The sequence below is a fragment of the Prionailurus bengalensis genome, chromosome B3, assembly GCF_016509475.1.
Source record: "Prionailurus bengalensis isolate Pbe53 chromosome B3, Fcat_Pben_1.1_paternal_pri, whole genome shotgun sequence".
Taxonomy (NCBI): domain Eukaryota; kingdom Metazoa; phylum Chordata; class Mammalia; order Carnivora; family Felidae; genus Prionailurus; species Prionailurus bengalensis.
This window is the reverse complement of record NC_057355.1, coordinates 29,895,460-29,912,293: the sequence shown is the minus strand read 5'-3', so window position 1 is coordinate 29,912,293 and position 16,834 is coordinate 29,895,460. Positions and strand designations below refer to the sequence as shown.

General features: G+C 35.7%; 1 protein-coding gene across 3 annotated transcripts in view; it reads left to right on the top strand.

The window, feature by feature from the left end:
* The window catches only part of SCAPER (S-phase cyclin A associated protein in the ER), a 535,605-nt gene that overhangs the window by 74,121 nt on the left and 444,650 nt on the right, over nucleotides 1-16,834 (top strand). For all 3 annotated transcript variants that reach the window (XM_043554938.1, XM_043554936.1, XM_043554937.1), the window contains exon 6: nucleotides 14,910-15,010. In XM_043554938.1, coding sequence (XP_043410873.1) covers nucleotides 14,910-15,010 — 101 coding nt within the window. The remainder of the gene's footprint in view (nucleotides 1-14,909; nucleotides 15,011-16,834) is intronic.

Here is a 16,834-nt window from a genome sequence, read left to right as displayed (position 1 = left end):
GCTAGTATCTCGTTGAGAATTTTTGCATCCGTATTCATCGGGGATATTGGCCTGTAGTTCTCTTCTTTTGCTGGGTCTCTTTCTGGTTTGGCAGTCAAAGTAATACTGGCTTCATAGAATGAGTCTGGAAGTTTTCCTTCCCTTTTTCTTTTTTGGAACAGCTTGAGAAGGATAGGTATTAACTCTACTTTAAATGTCTGGTAGAATTCCCCAGGGAAGCCATCTGATCCTGAACTCTTATTTGTTGGGAGATTTTTGATAATTGATTCAATTTCTTCGCTGGTTATGGGTCTCTTCAAATTTTCTATTTCTTCCTGAGTTTTGGAAGTGTGTGGGTGCTTAGGAATTTGTCCGTTTCTTCTAGATTGTCCAGTTTGTTGGCATGTAATTTTTCATAGTATTCCCTGATAATTGCTTGTATTATGAGGGATTGGTTGTGGTAATTCCATTTTCATTCATGATTTTATCTATTTGGGCCTCTCCCTTTTCTTTTTGAGAAGCCTGGCTAGAGATGTATCAATTTTGTTTATTTTTTCAAAAAACCAACTCTTGGTTTCATTGATCTGCTGTAAATGGCATGGTGGGCCATAGTGAGACTGTGTTCTTCCTCATGGCTATGCCCTTAGTTCCTGAAAGCTGGCCCAAAGCTCTGAAGCGTAAGCCCTCAGACAAAGACGCACCAGCTTCTGGATTGCAATGTATTTTCCTCTCAGGACTGCCTTCGCTGCATCCCAAAACGTTTGGATTGTTGTATTTTCATTTTCATTTGTTTCCATTTGTTTTTAAATTTCTTCTCTAATCGCCTGGTTGACCCATTCATTCTTTAGTAGGCTGTTCTTTAACCTCCATACTTTTGGAGGTTTTCCAGACTTTTTCCTGTGGTTGATTTCAAGCTTCATAGCATGTGGTCTGAAAATGTACATGGTATGATCTCACTTCTTTATACTTATGAAGGGCTGTTTTGTGACCCAGTACGTGATCTATCTTGGAGAATGTTCCATGTGCACTCGAGAAGAAAGTATCTTCTGTTGCTTTGGGATGCAGAGTTCTAAATATATCTGTCAAGTCCATTTGGTCCAATGTATCATTCAGGGCCCTTGTTTCTTTATTGATCCTGTGTCTACATGATCTCTCCATTCCTGTAAGTGGAGTATTAAAGTCCCCTGCAATTACCACATTCTTATCAATAAGGTTGCTCATGTTTGTGATTAATTGTTATATATATTTGGGGGCTCCCATATTCAGCACATAGACATTTATAATTGTTAGCTCTTCCTAATGGATAGACTGTGTAATTATCATATAATGCCCTTCTTCATCTCTTGTTACAGCCTTTAATTTGCACTCTAGTTTGTCTTATATAAGTATGGCTACTCCAGCTTTCTTTGAGTTCCAGTAGCATGATAGATAGTTCTCCATCCCCTCACTTTCAATCTGAAGGTGTCCTCAGGTCTAAAATGAGTCTCTTGTAGATAGCAAATAGATGGGTCTTGTTTTTTTATCCATTCTGATACCCTATGTCTTTTGGTTGGCGCATTTAGTCCATTTACATTCAGCGTTACTATAGAAAGATACGGGTTTAGAGTCATTGGGATGTCTGTAGGTTTCACGCTTGTAGTGATGTCTCTGGTACTTTGTGGTCCTTGCGACATTTCACTCACAGAATCCCCCTTAGGATCTCTTGTAGGGCTGGTTTAGTGATGAATTCCTTCAGTTTTTGTTTGTTTGGGAAGACCTTTATCTCTCCTTCTATTCTAAATGACTGACTTGCTGGATAAAGGATTCTTAGCTGCATATTTTTTCTGTTCATCACATTGAAGATTTCCTGCCATTCCTTTCTGGCCTGCCAAGTGTCAGTAGATAGGTCTGCTACTACTCTTAGGCATCTACCTTTGTAAGTTAGAGCGTGTTTATCCCTAGATGCTTTCAGAATTCTCTCTTTATTCTTGTATTTTGCCAGTTTCACTATGATATGTTGTGCAGAAGATCGATTCAAGTTTTGTGTGAAGGGAGTTCTCTGTGCCTCTTGGATTTCAATGCTTGTTTCCTTCCCCAGATCAGGGAAGTTCTCAGCTATGATTTCTTCAAGTACACCTTCAGCCCCTTTTTCTCTCTTCTTCTTCTGGAATTCATTTGATAGGGTTGTTGTTCCATTTGATTTCATCACTTAGTTCTCTAATTCTCCCCTCATACTCCTGGATTTTTTATTTCTCTTTTTCTTAGCTTCCTCTTTTTCCATAATTTTATCTTCTAATTCACCTTCTCTCCTCTGCCTCTTCAATCCGTGCTATGGCCACCTCCATTTTATTTTGCACCTCATTTATAGCATTTTTTAGCTCCTCCTAACTATATCTTAGTCCCTTTATCTCTGTGGCAATAGATTCTCTGCTCTCCTTTATGTTTTTTTCAAGCCCAGCAATTAATTTTATGACTATTATTTTAAATTCTTGTTCCATTATATTGCTTACATCATTTTTGATCAATTCGTTAGTTGTTGCTACTTCCTGGAGTTCCTTTTGAGGTGAATTCTTCTGTTTCTTCATTTTGGGTAGTCCCTGCGGTATCTCCAAACTGCAGGGCACTTCCACTGTGCTCTCCAGAGTAACTTGTCTTGTTGGTAACTTTCACTGTGCTCTCCAGAGTAACTTGCCAGACTGGTGTGTACCTTATCTTCCCCTCTCTTAGGGGCAGGACTCACTGTGGAGTGGTGTGGCCCCTGTCTGGGTTGCTTGCATACTGCAAGGCTTGTGGTGCTTCTTTAATGGGATCTGGCCAAGGGTGTATTAGACAGGGTGGATCTGCAAGGTGCACTGTGGCTGGAGGGGCAGGCTTAGCTTGCTTTGCCGTAGGTGGTCCCCTGCGGGAGGGTCCCGAAGCACCAGGAGGGAGGCTGGCCCCTAGGAGGGATGTATCCACAGAAGCACCGCATTGGGTATTTGCGAGGTGCAAGCAAATGGTGATGGGAACTGGTTCCCTGTGGACTTTCGGCTGGGGGATGGGAGAGGGAAATGGTACTTGCCAGTGCCTTTGTTCCCCCGCTGAGCTGAGCTCTGTCCTTCTGGGACTCAACAACTCTCCCTCCCAGCATCCTCTTGCCCTCCCCACTCTCAGAGAGTAGAGGTGTTGAGTTTAACATTCCAGATGTTAAGTCCCGGTGGCTGTTAGAACTCAGCAGTCCGGCCTCTCCGCTTTTGCAAGCCAGACTTTGGGAGCTCTGCCTTGCAGAGTGGGCTGCCCCTCTGCCGCCCTGGCTCTTTCCTGCCAGTCCGTGTAGCATGCACCGCCTCTCTGCCCTTGCTACCCTCTTCTGTGGGCCTCTTGTTCATGCTTGGCTCTGGAGAGTCCGTTCTGGTGTTTTTCTGAGTTATATAGGCAGATGTGGGTGGAATCTAAGCAATCAGGAGGATGAGGTGAGCCCAGCGTCCTACACCTCCAACCTCCTCTTCTTTTCTCTGAAATTCTTTCTCTCTCTAATTTGTTAATGCTATACTTTTTATTTCTTTCTGCTAGCTTTGGATTTAGTTTGTTATTTTTTAGCTTCTTAAGTTGTAAAGTTAGGTTTTTGATTTGATATCCTTCTAGTTTTTTATGTAAACATTTATAGCTATAAATTTCCCTCTGAGTACTGCTTTAGATATGTCTCCTAAGTTTTAATCTGTTGTATTGTTATTTTCATTTGTCTCTGTTTTCTGTTACCTCTTGTGATATTTTTCTTGACCAATTTATTGTTTAAATTCAACAAATTTGTGAATTTTCTAGTTTTAACTTTGTTATCAGTTATCTTTATTCTGCTTTGGTTGGAGAAGATACCTTGTATGATGTCCATCTTTTTAAGCCATCTTTTTAAATGGAGACTTACTATGTGTGTCCTAATGTGTGTTGTATCTTGGAGAATGTCTAGAGTAGGGATTCTTAACCTTGAATTCTTAGACCTGTGTTCGTAAATCATCTGTAGGTATTGAAATTATTTTGTTCATGTATGTTGTTTTGGGTAGGAGGTCCATAATTTTCATGAAATTCTTAAGGATGATTGTTACCTGAAAAGGATGTATCACAGATTCTTGATTAATCTATTCTACTTACACCCTGGATGAGAAACATGGATGATAAAGCATAATAGAGGGATGATGTTACAGACTTGGAAATTTAACTCTCTCTCTGAAAAGTTAAAAAGGGCTATCTTAGCTAGCCATCTCAGGAAAGGCTTAGTTATCTAGTCTCCTGTCAAGATGATGAGACCCATTAGAAATGCCCCTGTTTTTGTCTTCTCTATTCCATGGTGCCAAGAATTTAGTCACAACTTTTGATTGTGGCAACATGTTAGATCTCCAAATTCTCAGTCTCTTTCTAACCATGCTTGTGGCTTCAGCCTGTCTATAAACTGCCTCATCTTGAATCCTGTTCACTTGCTCTCATCCCCTCCATGAATCCTGTCAAGGTTTTGCTCATTTCTTATTTCCTGGTATTCTGACAATGCCTTCCAATAACAGGCTTCAATACCTATAAACCTGCTCTGCTGCATTTCTGACTTGGGCTTCTTTTTGGAATGACTCTTGTCACAATTAAATTAGGTGAACATTTCCTTATCTTTCCATGATTCCCATAAAAAATTAACTATATTGCAATTATAAAATAGGAAGACTGAATAAAACAAGGCAAGAACGTTAAGAAGGTAAACCTTGAATTCCTAATGTTTGCTGAGTTTTATTTTTTTGGTGAAGTTTTGTTTCTTTGGTGAAAACTATTTAATAGGAATTTATTCGTCACTGTGGGCACATCAAGGAATTTGAGCTGATGGTGTTAGGAAACAGAGAGAGAAATCTTTAGGAAATGGATTTTTATAAAATTGTATCCCAGGAAATTCTGTCCAGTGTTCTTTAGCAAGAGGCTTCTTATTTCCCCTTCAGAAGAGGATGAGACAGTCATTTGAGTGGGATCTAGCTACACTGTCATGTAGTTGCTCTACACCCATTCCTCTTTTCCTCACTGTTTTTAAATATTTAATAGAGGCACAGTCATGGAAATGATGGTTTGCAAAAGTAATCCATGAAGATGTGCTGCCAGTGAGCTCAAATTACAAAGTGCATTGATAATGATAACAATATCAGAAATATAATAATTAGCTCTCATATGGCTGATATGTGTAGTTCTCTTAGTTGTTATATACACTAACTTCTTAGGTGAACATTCCTGTAAGCTATTTCAATTTAGTTGGAATGCTGTAATTATCGATTATGGGACTGAAGTCTTTATGACAGTGTGCTCTTCATTTCATTAGGTGATAGTGAAAGAATGAAGTAGCATAATTTACCATATTAATTTACCAATTATCCTCCAATAAAATAATAAATAAGTGAAATTGAACGATTTGGGGGAGTTTACAGATATAATTGTTCTTAGTCATGAACAAATAAGGCAGATTTCATGGTAATTTCATGAAATTTGGTCATGATCCATTTCTTAAGTAGAAGTGTTTGGTATTTTTAATATTTTTAATAAGATTGGAAGCATCTTTAATGAAGACCATGTCATCTGCTTTTTTTGTTTCTACTACACTCTGGGTACATACAGTAAAAATTTAATAAATGAGTCTTAAATCTAATTTGTGATACTCTAGTAAAAATGTACAGGGCCTACAAAATATTTATACAGTCTTTCCTTGGCAATTACCTTATTTTTAAGGTATCATGTTTTTGTTTTAGAATTAAGTTATTTGTCTCAGAAATATTTTTTGTAGTTATAGGCTTAAAAACTTTAAAATAATTATACTTCATTTAACCGCTACCCCAATACTGATTTTGTAATTCAGTTACACTCACCATAGAGCATGAAATTTTTAAAAACAGTTGAGTTTCATAAGTATCAAAGGATGAATTTATAAGGATTCTTGGAAATAGAACAGTTTCCGTAAAAGGTACAGTTCTTGTTTCCTGTTTATTTTTTTAATCATAAAAAAAAAATTTTTTTTTAAGGCGGCTCCATGCCCAACATGGGGCTTGAACTCATGACCCTGAGATCAAGTGTTGGATGCTCTACTGACTGAACCAGCCAGGTGCCCCTTATTTCCTACTTATAATTAGAGTATTTTTTTTTTTTTGTAAAACTTCACATTTAAAAAATCAAGAAATACAAACAGACATATTAAAATTTAGTTTTGTTAGAAAAAAAGAATTTAAAATGTACATATGATTTGTATTAGAAACAAAAATATCACAGAATGTGAAATAGTATCATAAATCATATCTGAATATAATTTTAGAAATTATATAATCCAGCCTTCTTATTTTACCCATAGGAAACTGAAAAACTAAGTGATCTGTCTGACATTATGTAATGAATTACTAGCAGAACTAACCTTTAGTTCTGGACTTATCTTTCATGCAACAACTGTTTACTGAATATTTATTACTGCTTGCACTGTTTTGGGTGCTATTCATGAGCCTGAAAAAGTTATAACTATAACAAAACTGTTTTTGATCAAACACATCCTATTGATATAAACATCAAAGATTTTATAAAAATGTATTTAAGGACTTTCTTTTAGAAAGGAATATCTGTGCCATTCCTGCTGTGGATATTATCTTGGGTTATTGATATTTTTCATCGAGCGTTTCTGTTTTTTTTAATTTTTTCAGTTATTTTCTACTGTTATGTTGAAATGACAGAAATTTACCAGATAATGAGTCAACACAGAACATAGATCTTGGTGTCCAGACACAAGATGTATAGCAAAGGTTATAGTTCTGTTCTATTATTCCTCTGGATCACTAAAAGTATTTGAGATTTGATTGATGAAGAGAAAGAGTCCGTTTATGCCTTTGAAATAGATTTTGCTCTTCCATGCATGGTGACTCAGTGGGAGTTAAAATTTTAGAAAAAGTCATGGTGTTTTTCTCTTAGGATGTGAGATGTGTTATAACAATAACCATTTATTTATAACAATAAATGGCATGAGGGAGAAAAGTGTTTTTTCCCTTTCAGGTTCAGGAATAGCACTTAGGAGTTTAGTCTATGTATTGACATTAGTTATTATACTTGGTAATATCATAGCTGGAGAGGTGACTTTGGGTTGTAGGATTGTGGGAGAGTTTTGCGCATGGTATTTGTACTGTCCTTTGCAAGGAAAGTGAGGAATAGTCGTGATTTCCATGTTTCCTCTAAGCTAGTTGTAGGACTTTGGAAGAAATCACCAAACCTTTTTCTACCTTTGTCTCTATAAACAAGGAGCTTGGTATAAATGAGTGCTGAGGACCTTCAGCCTGAATATAAGCATTTAGTTTGGTATTGGGAGAATAGTTTGGCAAAAGAAATGCCTTAAGCAGGTGTTTAGGTAAACTTGCAGGCATCAGTGGGGAATTTGAGTATGTTATTTTGAGACTTGCAACAATTTTTTTTTTAAGATTATGTCAAGTTGGCTAGCATACAGTGTATACGACAGTTTTCTAAAAATACTTATTTTTGAGAGAGAATGAGAGAGCTTGAGTGGGGTAGGGACAGAGAGCGAAGGAGACAGAGGATCCAAAGTGGGTTTGCACTGGTAGCATAGAGCCCACTGTGGGGCTTGAACTCACAAACTGTGAGATCATGACCTAAGCTGAAATTGGATGCTTAACTAACTGAGCCACCCAGGTTCCCCATGACAAATTATTTTTTAGTATCATTGTTTACTTATTCTTAGCTGCAGTAGGTCTCTTGAGTTTTGTTAGTAGGAGTACCATAAGAGAAAATGTCTAATCAAGCCAGCTTGTAAATGAGTTGAGATAAAAATTAGCCACTGCAGTAGAATATTTGTATCATTACCCAGGCAACTGCAAATTTTATTTATCCACAAAGAACCTGGTAAAAATTAAATTAAAGGAGAGTGGTTTCCATTAGCAGATTTTCATTTATAAGTGTTCATTCATTGAATATGTTTTGTATTTTTTTTTTACTAGGCTGCTTATATAGAAAATTAAGGGGAAGTATTTGAAAGAAATGAATGATTAAAGGTTGAAGACTACTGTGAATGATACTGTTAGTTTTGAAAGTGGTTTACTTGCCATTTTTCTTTCCAATGATTTCTCTTTTGAACTATTTATTCTATTTGTAGCTTTTAAAAAATTTTTTAAACTATTGTTCTTAAAAATAATGCTTTTAAAAAACTTGTTTCACTTTTGGTAAAGCTCTTTCTTATAAGGTTCCCTTTATCACTGACTTCTCATGTGATGCATGTTTCCATCCCTTTATCACCACAGGGGCACACCACTGTGCACATTCCTGTAGCTGAATTGGAGGGCTGTGTTGATGTCCTGGGCCCAAGGGCCTGTGCACTAGTATTGTGTGTCAGGAGGACAAAGGGATGGCGCCAACCATCCTGCTCTGTGCGCCAGTAACTAGAATTAATTACAAACCAATCGAACCCGTTGCAGCCAATTGGTAAACTAATTGGTAATTTTAGCTGTATATCTATATGTAGTTATCTGAATGCCTATAACATTACTTTCAGAGCCACTTTTGTTCTGTTTCATCCTGATTGACAAAATGGCCTTCATAGCTGTAGGGAGAAAGATGTGCATCAGTGACTAAGAAGCTGCTCCAGCTGCGTGTCTTGTTTGTATTCCCCTGTTCATAAAACATGACTCAGATTACAGCTGCATGGTACCACTCTGATCATTTCTGATAACATTGTGCTAAGCATTCCTTAAAATAGGTTGTTTAAGCCACCAAATGTACTTTCTCTGTGCCAACTAGTATCAGAAGTGTAGCTGCTTATATGCTTGCCCATTAGAGGGTTTTTTTCTCTTTTTTTTCTTTTTTTCTTTTTTTTAAGCAAAAAGGGAAATCATAAAACTTCTGAAATAAATTATTCTGAATTACATCTTTCTGTGCCTAATGTAGGCGATTTAAGTTGAACTTAACTGAATTTGAATTATATTCGTAGAATTGAGAAAAGGAAGCCAAGTAAATTAAAAAATGTTTTCCTTTTCCTGATTGTAGAAGACTTCTATTACCAGGGATTTGGCACTAAGGATTACCTTTGAAAGGAAATAAACAATGCTTCTTTGTTCAGAAGAGTATTTTAAATTAGAATATAACATTTATGACTAATGTGAGGTTGGTACTGTATTTTATTTGTGGCTAATTTGGCATACATAATCAATCTTGGGTTTGATTTCCAAAGTGTATCTATATTTTAAAAAACATAAGTGAAAAGTGTTTTTGAGGTTTTGAGTTCCACTGAATACTAGAAAGTAAGCTTAGTTATGGAAAAGTAACATGTTTATAATCCAAGTGATCATTTTTATAGTTGGTTGGAGTTACAATAATACTAGAAAGTAAGACTTAGTTATGGAAAAGTAATGTATTTATAAACCAAATGATCATTTTTATAGTTGGTTGGTATTTTCTGATGGTCATCTTTGGGAGTATGGAAAGTTGCCATTTCTAGTAAAATGAGACTGGTATGTCTCTATAGTAAGGTGAGTAAGGTGAGAATGGTATGAGACTGATAAAGTGAACACTTTAAATTTCTTTGTCTTATACATTTTAAATGACAACTTTGGACAATTAACCACTATCTACACACATATTTATACTTGGGATCAGTTTTTCTTTCTGAGCAATGGAGTGGATCTCAGTGGCCTATATTTTTATAGTCTTATATACATTTTCATTGCCATTAGTATGCAAGACTAATCAGTACCAAGAAGAAAAAATCTTTGCCAAATATGTAGAATGTAGTATTACAGTAATGTAACTTGAATTATCTAAAGACAAAAATTAGCTTTCCCTGCTAATAACAGGAACAAAATACTGATGTCTATTCTCACTGCTTCTTTTCAGTCTTATACTTGAGGTTCTAGCCAGGGCAATTAGACAAGATAAAGAAATAGAAAGCATCCAGATTGAAAGGAAGAAGTAAAATTATATCTGCAGATGACTTGGTTCTACATATAGAAAACCCTATAGAATCCATTCACACACATAAAATTATTAGAGCTAATAAACAAACTCAGAAGGGTTGCAGAATACAAGATCAGTGCATAAAATTGTGTTTCTATATGTTAGTAATGCACAATAAAAAAGTGAGATTAAGAAAGCAGTCCCATTATAATGGCATGAAAAAGAAAAAAAAAAGAAACATTGAGTAATAAATTTAACCAAAGACGTTCAAGACTTGTACACTAAAAACTACAAAACATCATTAAAAGAAATTAAAGAAGACCTAAATAAACAGGAAGATATCTGAACTTGTGGATTGGAAAACTTAATATTAAGATGGCAATGGTCCCCAAAATGATATATAGATTTGGTTCAATCCCTACTGAAATTCTGATCTCCTTTTTTGCAGAAGTGGACAAGGTGATCCTAAAATCTGAATGGAAATGCAAGGGACACAGAATAGCCAAAAACCATCTTGAAAAAGAACAAAGTTCTTTTCAAAACTCAGAATTCAAAACTCATTACAAAGCTACAGTAATCAAAATAGCATGGTACTGGAATAAGGATAGTTATAGATCAATGGAAGAGAATTGAGAGTTCAGAAATAAATCCACATCTGTGACCATTGATTTTTGATAAGGGTGCCAAGATCATTTAATGGAAAAGGAATAGTCTTTTCAACAAATGGTGTTGGGATCAACTAGATATCCACACACAAAGAATGAATTTGGATCCTTACCTGACACCATATACAAAAAAATAACTGAAAATAAATGAAAGACCTAAATGTAAAAACTGAAACTATGAAATTCTTTGAAGAAAACATAGGTGTAAATCTTTGTGACCTTGGACTTGGCAGCAGTTTCTTAGATATGATACCAAAAACACAACCAAAGGTAAAATAAATAAATAGAATTTCATTAAAATTAAAAACTTATATGTATTACAGGATGCTGTTAGTTGACAAGACACCCCACAGAATGAGAGAAAATATTTTCAAGCCATGTGTCTTATAACAGTCTAATATTTAGAATATATAGAGAACTCTTGCAGCTCAAAAATATAAAGGACAAATAACCTAGGCCAAAAATTGGCAAATAATTTGAATGGACATTTCTTCAAAGAAGATTTGCATATGTCCAATAAGCACATGAAAATATGCTCAATAACTTTAGTCATCAGGGAAATGCAAATAAAAACCACAATAATACTATACTTGTTAGGATGACTAGACTCAACAAATCAGAAAATAGCAGGTGCTGCTGAGGTTGTCAAGAATTTGGCCCTCATACAGACATACCTTGGACATCCTCCAGGTTCAGTTCCAGACCACTGCAATCAAGCAAATACCACAATAGAGCAAGTCAATGAATTTTTTGGTTTCCCAGTACATATAAGTTATGTTTATACTGTAGTCTAAGTGTGCAATAGCAGCATGTCTAAGGAAACAATGTATGTGCCTTAAATAATGCTTTATGCTAAAAATTGCTAACAATCATCTGAGGTTTCAATGAATTGTAACCATAACAAATATAATAGTAATGAAAAAGTTTGAAATATTACAAGAATTACCAAAATGTAACATGAGACATGAAGTGAGCAATCACTGTTGGAAAAATGGTGTAGACAGACTTAGCACAGGGTTGCTACAAACCTTCAATTTGTAAAAAAACATGATATCTGTGAACTGCAATAAAATGAAGCAAAGTCAAATGAGGTGTGCCTGTATATTGCTGCTAGGAATGTAAAATGGTGCAGCTGTTGTGGAAAACATTTTGGTAGTTCATGTTAAATTTAGAGTTACCATATAACTTAGTAAATCCACTACTAGGTATACACCCAAGAGAAATAGAAACATATTTTCATAGAAAAACTTGGATGTGAATATTCATAGCAGCATTATTTCTAATAGGCAAAAGGTGGAAACAAGCCAAGTATCCATCAACCGATAAATGAATAAGCAAAATGTGTTTGTTTATGCAATTATTTAGTCACGAAAAAGAATGAGTACAGATACATGGTACCAGATGGATGAATCTTGAAAACATTAGCGGCGCCTGGGTGGCTCAGTCGGTTGAGCGTCCGACTTCGGTTCAGGTCATGATCTCACAGTTCATAAGTTCGAGCCCCACGTCAAGCTCTGTGCTGACAGCTCAGAGCCTGGAGCCTGCTTCGGATTCTGTGTCTCTCTCTCTGTCCCTAACCCACTTGCATTCTGTCTCTGTCTCTCTCAAAAATAAATATAAAAAAAAATATATTCAGAAAAAAAAGAAAACATTAAATGAAAGAATTTCGCCACAAAAGGCCATATTCTGTATGATACTGTTTATTTGAAATGTCCAGAACTGGCCAGTCCATGGAGACAGAAAGTAGAGTAGTGGCTTCCAAGGGCTGGAAAGAGGAGAGAATGGGGAGTGACTGCTGATGGGTACTGGGTTTCTTTTTGGGGTGATGACAATGTTTTGGAATTGGATAGATGCACAACTCTGCATGTACTAAAAGTGACTGAATTGTATAATTATAAATGGTAAATTTTATGGCGTGTTAATCATATCTCAACCAAAAAAAAAATGAGCAAAATATTGCCAGTATTATACAGACTCTTCTAGAACATAGAAAAAGAACTCTGCCAGCATAACCTTGATAACCAAAGGTCTCAGGAGAAATAAAAATAGAGACCACTTAATAATACAGATGCACAAATCCTAAACCAAATATTGATACATTAATCTGGTTATTCAAATACTGGACAATACATCACAGTCAAGTTAGGTTCTTTCCAGTACCGCAATGTTGGTTTTATCATTTGAGAATGAAATTAATATTTATCAAATTAGATGAATAAAGGTGAAAATCATATGATTGTCCCAGTAGACCTAGGAAAAATATTTGATGAAATTCAGCAAACTGAGAACGAACATCTTTACTAATAGAATCTTCCAAAGAACCTATGTAAACATCATACTTAATGGTGAAATGTTGAGAACTTTCCTTCTGAAATTGGGAATGAGACAAAGTCTGCTATCTTTATTTCTATTCAACATTGTCCTTAAGATCCTGGCCAACACAGGAAGACAAGAATAACATATAAAATATATAACACTTGGAGAGGAAGAAATAAATATGTCATTATTCACAGATGACATATTCATATTTATGTATTTAGAAAATCCAAAAGAATCTAAAGAGAAATTATTAGATGTATTGAGTAAGTTAAAGTTGCTGGATACAAAAATCAATGGTAACAGAAAATGAAAAAAAAGTTAAGTAGCTACCATTTATTCTTAGGGCTAAAGCTAAAAAAAATGTGCAAGACCTCTACACAGGAAACTATCATACATTTTGAGAGACACTGAATAAGGTACAAGTATATATAGGTATAAATAAGATATATATATATTTCTTCATAGACCAGAAGATACAATATTATAAAAATGTCAGTTTTCATCTAGTTGTTTTATAGAATATATGCAATTACAATTAAAATTGTATTTTTAATTTTTTTTTCCTGGGAAGTTGATAATCTGATTTTAAAATTTGTATGGAAATAACAAGGGGCTGGCATTAGCCTAGTCAAAGATATAGTTGGAGGATTTACTCTACTGGGTTTTGCATTTTATTTTAGAGTTACAGCAGTGTAAGTTAGGTTGATATTGGTACAAAAATAGATAAACAGACCAGTGTAACAGAGGAGAGACTCCATGCTCTAAAAGACAATATTGGAGAATATCTTCCTGACCTGTGGTAGGAAAATAATTGCTTAAAATTGATGCAGATAGTATCAGTCTTAGAAAAAAGAGTCAGAAGTTAGACTACCTTAAAATTAAGGATTTATGTTCATCAAAACATTCTATTCCATTAGGAGAGTAAAAAGTCAAGTATATGTGTGCAACATGTATAACCAAAAAAGGCCCATATCCAAAAGATGGAAGGAATTCCTTCCCATCAAAGAGTCTTGAATAGGCACTTCACAAAATGAGGATGGCTAACAAGCATGAAAAAAGGCTGAAAATCATTAATAATCATAGAAAACCATCTTGAAACCAAAATGAAACCATTACATAACCACCAATGAGAGTGGCTCAGGTTAAAGTAAACCCCAAACAGACAATACCAAGTGTAGTTGAGGGTGTGGAGTAAGGAGGGCTCATACACTGCTGGTGAGAGTGGCAACCACTTTGGAAAACAGTTTGGTGTTATATACTGGAGTAGAGCATATGCTCATCTTGTGACTCAGTATTTCCTCTCTTGGGCTTGTTCTCAATAGAAATGCATACATATGTGCAGAGGACATACATGAATAACAGCATATAATTTGGAAATCACCTCAATGTTCTTCAGCTGTAGATTGGGTAAATAAATATGCATGCAATATAATACTGTTCAGTAAGTGACCTTGGACAATGGCAATAAATAAATTGCAGGTTCATCCTGCAACATGGATGAGCCTAGTAAACAAAGTAAAGAAAGAAGTCACAAAATGTTAATACTCTATGAATTTCATTTATATGAATTTCAAAATCAGGTAAAAATTAAACTATTACAAGTCAAAGCAGTGGTTGCCTCAGAGCAAGGACAGAGTAATGATTGGGAGGAGACACCAGGTAATTTCTAGAGACTAGCATTGTTCTGGGTGGATGGATGCATGGGCCTTTGCTTTGAAATGATCTGTATATACATTTATACTTTACTGTTTATTAAACTTAATAATAAAAAAGATTAAAAGAATGGTCATGGGAGGTGGTTCTTGAGAAAGAATATCAATACCATCTCTTGGTCTTTGGACTCTCAGCTTTACTAATTTCTTATCATACAGTGAGAATGAAAATAAAACAAGATAAAAAAAACTAAATCAGTAGGTTTTGCTACTTTCTCAATGAGGAGTATAATGTAAAAACTATTAATTCCTAAGTACTTCAGTCTAAAGTTTTTTCTTAAAACTTTTCAGTATCAGAATGGAGTTTAATGATGTTGTTTGTTTTAACTAGGAGGTGCTAATGATGCTGGATAACTATGTGAGAGATTTCAAAGCATTGATTGACTGGATTCAACTTCAGGAAAAGCTAGAGAAGACAGATGCTCAAAGCAGGTAATGAACTTTGGTCTCTATAGCAGCCAGCAATTTCAAAAGCAGTCATTGAAGTTGACAGTTAACTTGACCTAAGCTTAACTTAAAACTTGTAAAAATCTAAAAGTTGGGATCTGTATTTCTTACTCAGTTCAGTAACAGATATTTATTGGGTACCTACTAGTGCAAAGCACTTTTATCCAGTACAGAGATTTAATTGGTGAATATGATACATTGACTACTCTCATGAATTTGTAGTGTAAGGGTGGAATAAAATAGAGCTTATTATTACAAAAAAGCTATTACAGGTGTTCAGAACAGGACAGGGTCATTTCTCTTGTAGGGGATAGATGAGGAAGGATTTCATGCAGGATGCAGAAGTGTTTAAAAGATGTGATGGATCTTAACAAGTGGTTTGCCTTTTATTTTATTTTTTAAAGTTTATTTATTTTGAGAGAGAGAGAGAGAGAGACAGAGCGTGAGCAGGGGAGGGGCAGAGAGAGGAAAAGAGAGAGAATCCCAATCAGTGCTGATAGCGTGGAGCCTGCTGAGGGGCTCAAATTGTGAGATCATGACCTGAGCCCAGATCAAGAGTGGGACACGTAACTAACTGAGCCACCAAGAAGCCCCAAGTGGTTGGCCTTTTAGATGAAGAGAGAAAATTAAGACAGCTATTAAAATGCAGAGCATGTGTGAAGTGAAAGTAATGTAGGGAAAATTATAGTATTTCTTCTTATATATTTATTTAAGTTTATTTTGAGAGAGCGTGTGCAAGCAGGGTAGGGGCAGAGAGAGAAGGAGGGAGAGAATCCCAAGCAACTCTGTGCCGTCAGCACAGAGCCCAATGCAGGGCTCGAACCCGTGAACTATGAGATCATGACCTGAGCTGAAGTCTAACACTTAACTGACTGAACCACCCAGTCTCTCCATGTTTCTTCTTAATGTAGTACTCAGTGAGGAAAATTGATGATTTTTTATTAGGGGAGTAATGAGAGATCAAAGTTACTTTAGAAACCTTCATTTTTTTGTTTGTTTGCTTCAAAATTTTACCTAAATTCCATTTAGTTAACATATAGTATAATAGTTTCAGAATTAGAATTTAGTGATTCATCACTTACATGTAATACCTAGTACTCATCACAAGTGCCTTCCTTAATATCCATCACCAATTTAACCCACTCCCCTGCCTATGTTTCCCTCCAGCAACCCTCTTAACTATAGAGTTAAGAGCCTGTTTTATGGTTTGCACCCCCCCTGTTTTTTTTCCCTTATGTTAATCTGTTTCGAGAAACTTTAATTTGAAATAACCACACAACATTTGAGTCCTAAGTGCCACACTCTGGAACTATTGTTGTGAAGGAAACAGACACAGTCCCTGCCCTTAAGAAATAGATAGTGCATTCACAGAAAAGATTGATGTGAAATACTTATCAGTGCACAAAATTCATCAAAAAGAAATACAGGGTACTTGGGAAATATAAGAAAAAGCACCATCATCCATTTTGCTGAATCCAGGAAAGCTTCCCCAAGGAGGACATATTTAAGTGAGGCAGAAGTATCAAGTAGGTGTTAGCTTGACAACGAGAGAACAAAAGGGTAATCCTGGGTAGAGGTGATGGGTATATGTGATATCCTGGAAGTAGAAGACAGCACAGTATAGTCAGGGAATTTACAGTTTAGCAGGACTGCAATGGAGAGAACAAGGGGAAGATAGCATGAAAGGAACCTAGAGAGGTAGGTTGGGACCAGATTATGTAGGGCTCTGTAGACATGATACAAACTTGAGACTTTTTTTAAGTTAAGGAAGTGACATGTCAGATTTGTGATTTTAAAATTCTTTGTGGC